General features: G+C 41.2%; 1 protein-coding gene across 3 annotated transcripts in view; it reads left to right on the top strand.

Annotated features, from left to right (window-relative positions):
* LOC146798086 (cytochrome P450 2G1-like) overlaps nt 1–12,452 on the top strand; it is a 370,121-nt gene that overhangs the window by 339,102 nt on the left and 18,567 nt on the right. For all 3 annotated transcript variants that reach the window (XM_085625303.1, XM_085625305.1, XM_085625304.1), the window contains exon 9: nt 3,245–3,386. In XM_085625303.1, coding sequence (XP_085481429.1) covers nt 3,245–3,386 — 142 coding nt within the window. The remainder of the gene's footprint in view (nt 1–3,244; nt 3,387–12,452) is intronic.

The following is a 12,452-nucleotide window of genomic DNA, read 5'->3' as shown; positions in this document are numbered from 1 at the left end:
TTCCAATACTGGATGACTTATTTCATTAAAGTACATTGTTAGTGCTCAAGAATTTATTTGAACTGCCAGTAAACTAAGTCTGTATGCATCCATATGTGGCATGTGTGTAGCACTAATCTAACTGAAAGGCAGAAGAGCGTTGTCTTTCAATGTACAGCTGAGTATGAAAGGTCTAGAAATTAATGGTGCCCGAAGGTTCGGGTTTAGGTTGAGTAAAAAAGTGGTAAACAGCAATGGGAAATTGTAGCCCTGTGTGACATCAAGTGTAAGGGTTTTAGTAAGCTCGTCATTGGCCAAAGCTTTGGAGGGAGTGCACTGGCCTCTAAGTGGAGTCTTTGTGGAAACACCAAGGTAACAAGTGTTACAAGGAGCAGACAGGTCATGCAAACAGAGCAGGTCATGCATCCCTTATCGACTGTTTTAAGGATATCATACCAAGCTATAAGGAGGGATAGGCCTTTCACTGAACTTGATAGGAACCTCAGTTGTTGGGGTGAAGTAAACATCTATTATCAATCATCATCATGTCTACAACCGAACTGTAATCAATTCCTGAAGACGTTTGACAATAAGAGGGAGAACGCAAATGGGTCAGAGAGAACTGGATTTGCTGAACCCAATAGCTTTCCTCAAAATACTGAGAAATATCGTACATTTTCGACTTAAGGTGGGGTATTTCTCATTGAGTGAATGAAGTCTCAAATGCAGTGAGAAATGTTTAAATGATCAAGTCACAATGGAGCGGACGCATTAAGGTAGAAGTTGGGACTACAATAAAAGTTGTGTTTCTGCTGGTCAAGAGTGTGGCAAAAGTGAAGCGATGGTCCAAAACATCCACACAGCAGTCCTCAAATTCAATAGTAATGCCCGAACAGTCCAGATACAGAGGGGCAGATTTACTAGCCCCTTGTGACACGTTTGCGCTGCTGTTGCGTCACTTTTGTGACGCAGTGGTAGCGTATGAATGCGGCAAATTTAAAACGTGTCGCATCTAGGGAGATGCATCCCGTTGTAAAGCTATGCATCACATTATAACTCCTTCAGGTACAATGCATGCAGGTTGGGTGTTCCCACGCAGGAAAGACTCGTAAAAGTGACGTAGTGAAATAACTTCTAGGAAACCACTATGTTAAAGTAAGGAGTGAAGCAGTGTAGTGGAAAAAGGCCTCAAAATACATTGCTGGAGTTGCGTCATGCTTGCGAAACATCTCCAGCAATACATGACTTTTGCCCCAACATATGCATTAGAATTTCTGACACATCTGTCAATCCTTGCCCCTAGTGCACCATATTGTAAATACGGCGCATCCATGGTGGCGCAAGGGTTTCTCAGGGTCGCGCAGGGAAAGTGGCACATCTCTACAGATGCGTCACTTTCTTGTAAATCTGCCCCATAATGTTGAATAAGCCACAGTAAATCCACCAATCAACAAGCACAAAGTACACATTTCTATCACAGAAAGAGTCAAACAAATTTACACAGTAGATATTTCTGATCTCATTATGTTGGACAGATTTAAAGAAACATTAGAATTTTCTGTGAAACTTGAGGAGTACATTTAAGACCGTAGCCTTTTTGCGGCCATTTTTCATGTTTCTTATAAATGTATTGAATGTCCTGTAGCAGCAACCCTTGAACATTCTAATCCAGAAATGTATCTCAAATTGTAATCAGATTTCCAAGATAAAACGTTACTCTGGTTTAAAGTGTAAAACTATGATATAAAAAAACAGATGGGGCAGATTTACAAGAAACTAACGTATCTGCGTAGATGCGTCAGTTTCCTTGTGCCAGTGCCAAATGTCTTTGCGCCACCATGGATGCATTGTATTCACAATACGGTGCTTTATGGCGCAAGGATTAACAGATGCGTTAGAAATACTGACGCATCTGTTGGCACAAAAGTGACGCATTGCTGGAGTTGCTCATGAAAGTGACGCAACTCCAGCAATGTGTCACAACAGAGAGGTGAGTCCCATTTAAAAAGCCCTGCGTCATTCTTTAAGCCTGGTCTGAGCAGGCGTAGGGATTTTTACGCAGTGAAGGCGTAGAGTGATGCAGTGAAAAGTTGGAAATTTCACTGCGTCAGTTATACACGGCTTTTTGCGTGGGAACACCTTGCCGGCATATATCATACCTGGTGCAGGTATAATGTGATGCAGGGCTTTACAACAGGACGCATCTCCCTAGATGGGTAATGTTGTAAATTGGCCGCATTGTTTGCGTCGCCATTGCGTCAAAAAAAGTGACGCAGAGGCGGTGCAAGGAGGAGCTAAGGGCTTGTAAATCTGCCCCATGGTATTATATAATAAAGTAGAGGTGGTCAGCAGCATGTTACGATCATGCTGCTCAACAGCTGTTTCCACCCTTGGCACGAAAGCATGTGTATAGAACGTCCATTGGTCGCCCTGGCTAGGGATTTAAATGAAGATATATAGATGTGAGCAATTTATGGCAGTATTTATTGACTTAGGTCAATGTTCTGCTGCTAACACTGACAACTGATTAAAAGGGTTTAGAACTGCATCAAATGCCACTGAATTGGATCGACTCATCTAGAACACTGGACAGTCAAAGTCATGCCCACTTTTACATGGAGATGCTAGATGCCGAACATTGTATTGTAATGCTTCACATTACATCATAACTCACCTGCATCAGGTAAAAATGCCAATATTTCATTCAAAACAAGACCTCTTTGTCTACCTTTCAATAGTCTGTGGTTCCATTGTTTATAAAAGCCGGGTCAGTGATGGTCATTTCTGGCACAGCGCACAGCCGAGCCCCTGTTTTAATCACCTGCAGGGCGTAAAAAGAATTAATTTAAACCAATATTTCTCTGAGTTAGTGCTTTACATTCAGATAGAACAGCTCGGATACAGAAAGAGGCAAACCATGCTCACTATTTCCGTGCAGTACTATCTGAAAATAAAGCACAGACTCTGGGTAATGTCGGGTTAAATACATTCATGATACGGCCTCTGAGCGTCCACATGCACAGATCAAAACATTACCTCAGAGACTGCCTTTAGTCCTCAAATTCACAGGCACTTATACAAAAAGATCTTTTAATATTGTGCGACTCTATGGCTGAGTCTTTATATGCTTAATTATATGTTTTATTAAACTGTGTGATATGCTAGTTTGATCATACTTTTTTTTTAAACTGAAATCCACACATAATACACCCACAATGTTCAGTTTTGGAACCTTGATTACTTCATTCCGTTCTTTGCCTCTCAGGGAACAGATGTGTACCCCATGCTGACTACTGTTCTCCGGGACCCCACACAATTTAAGGACCCAGGCAACTTCAATCCAGAACACTTTTTGGATGAGAATGGAGGTTTCCAGAAACATAAGGCATTTGTGCCCTTCTCTATTGGTAAGAACCTGTTCATTTTTAACAGCATAAGGTATGGGAAAGTAGAAATCCCAAACGTTCATTGTATTTATTATAGAATATTTATTTCTTACATAGTGATCATATTTATTACACTGAAGCAGTTAAACACATCGGGGCAGAGCTACAAAAAAGTGCGGCAGCGCAGCACTGCAACCCCTTTGGCTGCGCCACGCTGCAGCACTTTCAGAGCACAGGAATGCAACATGTTTACAATGATATGTCGCATTCCTGTGCTCTCCACTGTGCTTGCACATAAACTGCTGCAATGCGCTGGCGCAGGCACCCTTGCACCATTGTGCATGGTTGCCTGCGTCATGGGGAAATTGTTTTTGTGCAGGAAAGGGCACCTTCCTGCACGAAAACAATCACTACAGGCATTTTCCTCTTTCAATGTGTGCTGTTGAATGCAGCATGTATTGAAAGAGAAAAAAACGAGGAGAAATGAAAACATTTTTCCTCGTTGCGCCTTGCTATGCCACCCCTAGGGTGGGGTAGTATTCTGACGCATTTCCAGGTTTACGATTCCTTGCAAATCTGGAAATGTGTCTGGTTTCATTAGTGTTGTGTGAGAACACCCACAGCAACACCCATTTCTCGCAAAGTGCTGCATGTAAAGGGCCGTACTTACAAGGACAGGAAAAGCCACGCAGGGTGGCTTTTTCTGTCCTTGTAAATATGGGGCAGAGAAATGCGCTGCCAGTGCGTCACAAAAAGTGACGTACTGGCAGCGCAAGGGCCTTGTACATCTGCCACATCCACTTCGAAGTGCTTGGAGTTAAGTAGGGAGATGTTTGCAACTTGATTCAGTGTCTGAAAAAGAGATGGGCCAGGCCTAGAAATGGGCCATAAAATGACCGTAGAGATAATGCTAATATCAGCTAGTTTCAGGTTTAGTTTTTCATACAGGTGGAAACAAGAATCAAAAACTTTGATTGCTTTATCTCTGTTTCTGGAATATGGGAGATCCCGCAGGATGGTGTTTGGGGACCTGAGTTGCCCAGACAGCAAATGTTTGCTGGTCCTGCTTCTGAGTTAGGAAGGGTTTTATCTGGGAGCACTCTGTAGAGGATGCAGAGGGATTTAAGTTGCGTCCTTGCTTTTGCAGGCTGCCGCTGTATTTCTCTCAGTGCATTGCTAGTTGGATCAAGTGGTTTCAAATGAATGCTGCCTTTCATTCGAAAATGTTTAGAGCTTGCTGTCCTCTGTGATTGGCTGGCCAAGAAAAATGATACTTCAGTAGCCTAGTTTCCACAGGCTTATAAGCTTGATGGTACATATATCTTCAAGATACATAGATGTAAATAGATGGAGAGCACAGAAGAGTAAAACTATACTTACCTATAATTACTTACATCCACAATATTCTTGTTGTTAATATTCTAACTATGATATTCTAACAACACAATGTTTTTATTGTCAATACGTTCACATACAAACAAACCAATGTATTTGTATCAGTCTTATCAGAAAGTTTGTCCCCAAACCAGACTTCTAGTTTTTTGGCATCTGAAGCTGATAGAGGTTGTAAACCACAGGATTCAGAACACAGGAGTGGCAGACTGGCTGGCTGGTGGAGACCAATTTGTAGGATCTCCATCTTTTGGACTTTAAGGGTGATGATAGTTGAGGTTGCTGGGGTCTAGGAACCGAGGAGTATGGTTAATCCTTGTAGCAGCTGCTGCCTGAAGTCCCTGGGACCTCGAGCCCCAAATATCAGTTCATGCCCACTAAATTCTACCCCCCCCCCCCCATTTAGGCGAAGACACTCATCGGGTAGGAGTACGGCAAGCAGACAAGGCCAACTTAAATTCAAATAAATCTTTATTTAGATTATTATCATCCATAAAACAGAAAAATAATTTTAAAGGTGCAATAGGCAAGTAAAGCGACCACAAAAGAACAGGTAATGATGGTAACTAGCCAATAAGTAATTCATTAAAAGCACAATGCATAACTTAAATAGTAATATACACATATTTCTCAGTAAAAGTACAAGATGTAACAACTTTAAATACTCTAAGCATTTGTAGTTATCCTAACTTCATGAAACAATTAATAGATTAAAATTAGCAGAAACCATAGTCTTCATCAAGTTAAGTTAGATAATATTATAAATGTACAAAAAACACGTACTCAATCTTGACACTAAGATGCTAAAATAAGAGGGTCATACTAAAGTTACTAATCTTGTTCATATACCAACTGTCAAACACTTTTAGTGTTTTTCTTTTAATGATAAAACTGGTAATAATGGCCAAAACCGCAAAGCAAATATTGACAGTTGCAAGGTTACGCAGAAAATAATAAGCCTCTTCATAGAATATATATCTTTCTCCTAAAAACAGTGGTTGAATAAAATGATTTCTGATTTCGGAATAGAACTTACAGAAGAGGATAAAATGAAGTGTAGACTGATTTGATTTTCTGTCAAACGGGCACTTTGGTAATTGTTTAGACCAGGCATCTCTTTTCAAAATTGCAACTAGTTAGGGCAGAATGCCCATCCTTAACCAGGTAGGATAGAATTTCTTTTGCACATCCGCCACCTGTGTCAAGTATAATGGCAGCCCTTGAAATAAGGGCCCATCCAAGTATTGGGGTACAGTAGGTTTATTTTTCTCATAAAATGTCCTTATTATGTCACTCTTTTGTGTAAATCAACTTTAATTCAGATTTGCTAGACTATACATTTCTTACACGTGCCAACCGGTAATCTTATCATAGTAACTCAAAATTCAGCAATCAATCAATTCTCAGGTAAATTTAGTGTCAGCCTTACTCCAGATGTTATGCCACACCACTAGTGTATTGTATCCTCAAGGAAATTATTACTCAGTTCCCTATGTACATTATGTGATTGTGTTGATCTAGAGACAGCAACGAGTCTGCACAAGATTTTTTTTTCTTGTGCTTGCAAGGTTCGACATTTACCCATACACACAAGGTTGTCCCATATGTTGCAGTTGAATACACTTGCTCTTAGATGGCTTTAACATTTCACGTATAGGCTTATTACCAGTTTTTGTGGCAAATCAAAACAGTGCCTCGATTGTCCTTTTATGTTTGAGGTTCGCTAGACATATATGTGATCCCAATGACCAGTATTTGAAATAGGAGACATTTTGGACCTCCTCCAATCTGTGGCCCCTCACAGTGTGGACTTTGTTCTTTGTCCTCCCTCTCTCACACCATGAGAAAAGTTTGTGCCAGATTAATGTTAAGTCTTTCTGTTCCATTTAAGCAGCAAAACCATTAATACATTTTGAAGTCCATTAGCGGTTCTAGATAGTAAAACCACATCATCGGCACAAAGGAGCATTGGGGTGGGGCGAGGACAAATTCTGGGTGCATCCGGGCTGGTTCTTGCAACTTGCCATCTACACCATTAACATAAAGAGAAAAGAGGAGTGGGGCTAAAACACAACCTTGCCTTATATATCTGGTAACTCTAAAGCCTAAGGTACTTTTTCCCACTAATCCTATTCCACACGAGCCATTAAAGAAGCATACATCTGGGATAAAATGATACAGTATCTTCAGGGGAACCCATTTCAACCAGTGTTTTACAAAAGTTTATTATGATTTACAAGGTCAGACACACTGCTAAGGTCTGCAAAGCAGAGATGTATACGGCCCTGCTTGGCTACCGTATATATTTTGAGACCAGGGGGTGGAGATTGATGCATTGTTCTTGTGTATCTGTGTCCTTTTTGAAACCATACTGAGAATCGGTTAGGACATGGTTATCAATCATCCATGACTCTAGCCTCTCAAAAATAATCCTCCCTAATACTTTTGCTGAACAATCGAGGAAAGATATTGGACGATAGCACTTAGGATTTTCCCTGTCTCCCCTTTTAAAAATGGGGACTATTACCGAATCAGTCCACCTTGGGGGAATAGAGCCTTTTGTCTCAACATTAGATACCTGCATGAGGATGGGAGCCCATAATTCAAGACACAAGTTAAAAGCATCCATGGGAACACTATCAGGGCCCGGCGATTTTTTAGATTAGGATTTCTCAATATCGGATTGATCCTCGGTTAAGCTTATAGCCATAGGGGTACTTCTAAGACAGGGCAAACATCCTAAGCAATAAGGGCTTGTTCAGTCTGTGGATTGAATATACATTCAAAATGGTTTATCCAGGCCAATGGGTATACTAAGCACTCAATCCTTGGATCAGTGGTGTCTTTAAAAAACAGGGAGTGAATTATATTCCAGAACAAAGTATTATCTCTAGTGTCTGCAGCTTGTTCTAGACCAACCCATGCCTGTGCTTGCAGTGCTTTCATTCTTTGATTTAGGGGAGATTTATAATTCACTGTTAGGGGGAGATTTACGAAAAAGTCACAAAACGCAGTGCAGCCCCCCGGGAGGCTGCGCTGCGTCGCGTGACAGGGAGGGGGCAGGAGAGTGCCATATCTTCAAGGATATGGCAATCTCCTCCCCTTTCCCTTGCGCTGGTGCTGATTACAGCTGTCGTGCGCCATGTACACACCTTAGCACTGCAGTGCTAGGGTGTGTGCATGAGTCTAGCATGGGTTTTGTACAGGAAGGGTACGCTTCCTCTACAAAATACTGTACTAGACACATGGAAAGCTTTTCCCACTGTGTATGCACGCTGCACAGTGCAGCATGCATGCAAAGTCGGGACAGGAAGGAGAAATTAAAGCATTTCCCTTGCTTGTGCCTAGTTGAAAAGGGCGCAGTTTTCTCACGCTAAATCCAATCTACTGTTTTTAGTAAATTGGATTTAGCATAAGAAACCTTGTCTGGTTGCATGGGAACGCCCATGCACCACTCTTGGTACGCCCCCATGGCGCAAAGTAACGTGAAGCAGCGCAATGAGCTGCTTCGCATTACTTTTATGTTATTTCCAGCGCTAAACAAGTTTAGAGCTGGAAAGTAAATTTACAAAAAAAAGGTTTTGCATAATTTTGCATCACTTTTGTGATGCAAACACGGTGCAAAAGCTTAGTAAATCTCCCCCAGGTGTCTTAATCTCCCCTCTGTTTCTTGGAATAAGTTGTAAAGTCTTCTTGATCGTATGATTTATTTGTGTACATGAGTGATTGAACCATCCCAGGGCCTCACTCTTCTTCCCACTGACAGTCTTTTTTTATTTTCTGCTTTTGCTGTTGTAATGTTCATGAAATAATTAGCTATATTGTCAGGGGTGGCCCCTGGGTCCATGCAAATTTGAAAGTTTTCTTTATTACTTTTTGCTACCTTACCAAGAAGGGTTACTTTATTTCTCCTTGTCCATTTTAAACTTATCCCATTTTTCTTTTCAATGTCAATATGAGCTGCCATTTGGACAATTTTGTTTGGTCAATCAGGTAATGACAAACTAAGCCTTTGAAGACAAATGCCGCTGAAGCTTATAGGCTCTACATTTAATGCAGAGAAGAGGTCAGCCTCATTTATAGAGAGAAGAATATGGTCTGTAAAGTACCTACCTCTGTTTCCATAAAATGTCGGTCGGACACTAGTCCCTCGCACATCAATTTGTTGCAACAATTCTAAATTATATCAATATAGCAGCTCATTAAAAAAATCACCATATCTACTGTGTGGAAAATGAGTCTGTATATTACCTCTAACATCAACAAAACCGCAGATTCCGGTGGGTGAATAAGCACAGGGGTTAATGTTAAAATCACCGGCCTAAATATATATACATTTAGTCTCAAGCGCTTTAGTTAATGTTTCTAACATGCCAGCATGCTTTTTTATCACCTCATCGCGATTGCTACAAAATATATTATAATAAGTTATCAAAACTAACCATACATTTGTGTTATACTGTAACAATGTAACTTGAAAGTAGAGAGAGTTGGTATACACCTTCTTGATGTGAACCGATAGTAGGGTAAACACCAAAACTGCCAACCCTCCCTTAGCCCACCCATGGGCTGATGGATTAACTGTAGATGTAATCGTAGTATAGCTATCAATTACAAATGGTTCAGTGAGCCATGTCTCCTGGAAACATAACAAAACTGTGGAGTATATATGAGTTTCCACTCTTTATGATCCAATTTATTTTTTACTCCAGCCGTGTTCCAGAGTCTGATATTTAGTATGTATATGGGCGTTAGCGTTGTAATGTACTTCTTTTCCCCAGCTATTTATTGAAATCACTTTTCCCGTGTTTTTCCCACAGTCAGTCTTTCTCCTTCAGGTTTGAAAGTGGGGCAAATCTATTAGTTGTTTTCACAGTACTAAATAGAAGGTGATTTTCACAGTAGGATGAAATGTAAGAGCTCTGTGGTGTATAAGAGGGCTCCGGTGGTTTATAATAACCCAAGGGAACTGCCATAATCGTTCCCTCCAGTCCTGATTGTTTTTGAGATCTCAGTTGATTGTTAAGTAAGCATTCAACCACTGATGGGTATCGAAAATGCACTGTAATGCAATCACCATTTTCTACCTTCTGACCATGGCCTACCCAGTGTGTTTTTCTCACCATGAGAATTTCATGTTTCAGGAAATTGGGAATTGAACCCCTGACCAGACATCCAATGGATCACCATGTTCTTTAGACAAAGTTCTTTATCGTGTTGTTCCAGTCTATGAACACCCTTTAAAACGATAACATAGGGAACTGCATCAGGCAGCAGATGCAATGTAGTTGGATCTAAGGTTCATATAGCGTCCTGTTTTGTGGGATTGGAAGTTATTCCTACCTCCCCCCATATTTCCGCTAATGGCTTAATTCTGTCCTCTGTTCTGTTGGAGTGATTGCCAAATCCTGAGTCACGATGGTTATCTATTTTCGTGGGACAGTCAGGTGGCTCATGTACAGTATTTGTATTGCTTTTAGTCACATGTGTTTGTGTAATAGTAGGCAGATCTAATACCCCGTTTAGTACTGCAGTGGCGGGGAGTTCATTTCGGATTGGGGCCCCTCCCCCGCTACACCATATACTGTATTGCCCAAAAGCATTTGCAGACGTAAAGAACTTAGATACCAACCTGGGGGTCAAATGGATTTCCAATGTTAAGGCTTTAATCACAACTCTTGGTCTCAAGGAATCCTGGGATACCCAAAACCCCCTGAGCAAGGCGGAGCTCAAACGTATCTATTGGGACTGGATAGATGCCAGGGATCTCAATAATCCAAATATGGGAAGGCTTACGGAAGAATTCTTCCAGCACAAACAATCTAGAAGCCTTGAACCATACTTGGATATAATCCAGATCCCAAGAGACAGAGCACTTTACACCCAATTTCGATTTGGCTCACTGCCAGTCCACGAATTTACTGTGAAGTGGCACCCTCCATATCAGACCACCGAAGAATGCCCTTGCTGTGGGGCATCGAGAGAGAGTGTCGCTCATCTTCTGTTTGCTTATGTTTGCTTGCCCGGGGAATGCAAATTTGAAGTCTAGATGGCTTGAGCCAATCTGCAACCAACTAGGCACCCTCAACCATCGTGTTGCCCTGCGAATACTAAAACCCGATGCGAGAACCCTCTTTGCTTGTGGGGTCACCAAATTATTAGGCTGTACCTGGATTATCAGGCATAGAGCCATATAAAGGGTGACCTAATCTTACCTCACAAGTTCCATGAGCAATACAGCTGAGCCTAAGATGAGGACCAATGCAAAGCAACTTTCCTGCTATGTATTGCCATTCGCACATAGTACATCAAATATTCTCATTTTTAAGTAAGGTTTTACCGCTTTTAATCCAAAATGAAAGATTTTGGTCATGATTAAATGTTTTTATATCCTGACCATTTTCACTCTTGTATTGTTATGTTTTAAAATATAACTTTTAACTGAATAGATTGTATTTGCTTCCTCTTATACATTGAAGGATTGTCTGATGCTTTTATGATACTTGCTATCGAAATAAAGCTATTTGACTTGACTTGACTTGTATTGCTCATACTTTCAAGAATAGCTATCTTATCTTATCTTTGATCATATTAGGCTGTGTAAAGACTTTACTTTCAAATCAATCAAGTTTTACAAGTAACTGAAGTACTTCCATTCTATTATTAGTTGTTTTGCCCCAACTGTTCTGGGTTCCGTTACCAATAGAGTTATCATTAGTCATATGTGACTTGATAACTCTCACTTTCTTCTTTGGTACAGTTCCCGAGTGAGGCTCTTTATCGGGTTTTTCAGTCTTTTTTGCAGGAAATAATAAGTCCTGACTAGTAGAAATGTCTTGTATTTCATTATGTTGAAAGGACACACAAGGAATATATTTGGATGAATTTGCAGTGATGTACACTAATTGTTGAGCATCTAGGGGCAAGATTTCCATTCCTTGATTTTCTGTGGTTTCTTTATTGATTGGACCTTTACCACATGTTGGGATGCGGCCAGTCCTGCTTCGGCATTCCTCATCTCATTTTCTATCATGACCACTGCATCTGTACAGTAATTAGTAATGACATATACAGGATTAAGTCTCCTGGTTGGTTTCTCCTCAGTAATTTGAACAAATGTTTTCTTAACCATGTTAAAGGAAACTGTACAATCGTTAAATAATTCTTAGCCCCAAGAAAGGCAACCAACTGTTACCGTACCTTCTTAAAGGGTATGATGATGTTTGGCACACAACCAAGGGGGGTGACCCAATCAGCCTAGTATGGCCCCAGACGAGCGCAGGCAGGCCCACCCTTTGCTGGGCACATCCTGCATGCGTTCTGCACTATAGGACTGCAGCACTCGATTTGTCCTGGTGGCAAGTGCCACAGGTGAATTGCAGGAGGGGATTGTAGGATTTGTTGTCCCCTGCGGCAGCAGTAGTGACTGTGGCTGCTCCCCCTACTCATGGGAATGCTCCTGGCAAAATCAGGAAGGTACGGGCAATGTGAATGCAAAAGGATTTTCTTTAACCCTCAAACGGTTTCACACAGCTCAAGCACACATGCCTACTCTTCAATGATGGGGTAGCGTTGACTGCACATATTCAGTATACACTAGCATTGGTACTCCTCTGTTCTCTCCCTGGTCTGCTCACTTTTGCCTGCCATGCTCCAGTGCAGATACCCTTGCACCATAGTTCAAGCCTGTCTGCA

This window comes from Triturus cristatus, chromosome 9 (genome assembly GCF_964204655.1).
Source record: "Triturus cristatus chromosome 9, aTriCri1.1, whole genome shotgun sequence".
NCBI classification, from domain to species: Eukaryota; Metazoa; Chordata; class Amphibia; order Caudata; family Salamandridae; genus Triturus; species Triturus cristatus.
The sequence above is the reverse complement of the archived record's forward strand: the minus strand, read 5'-3'. Positions and strand labels throughout refer to the sequence as shown.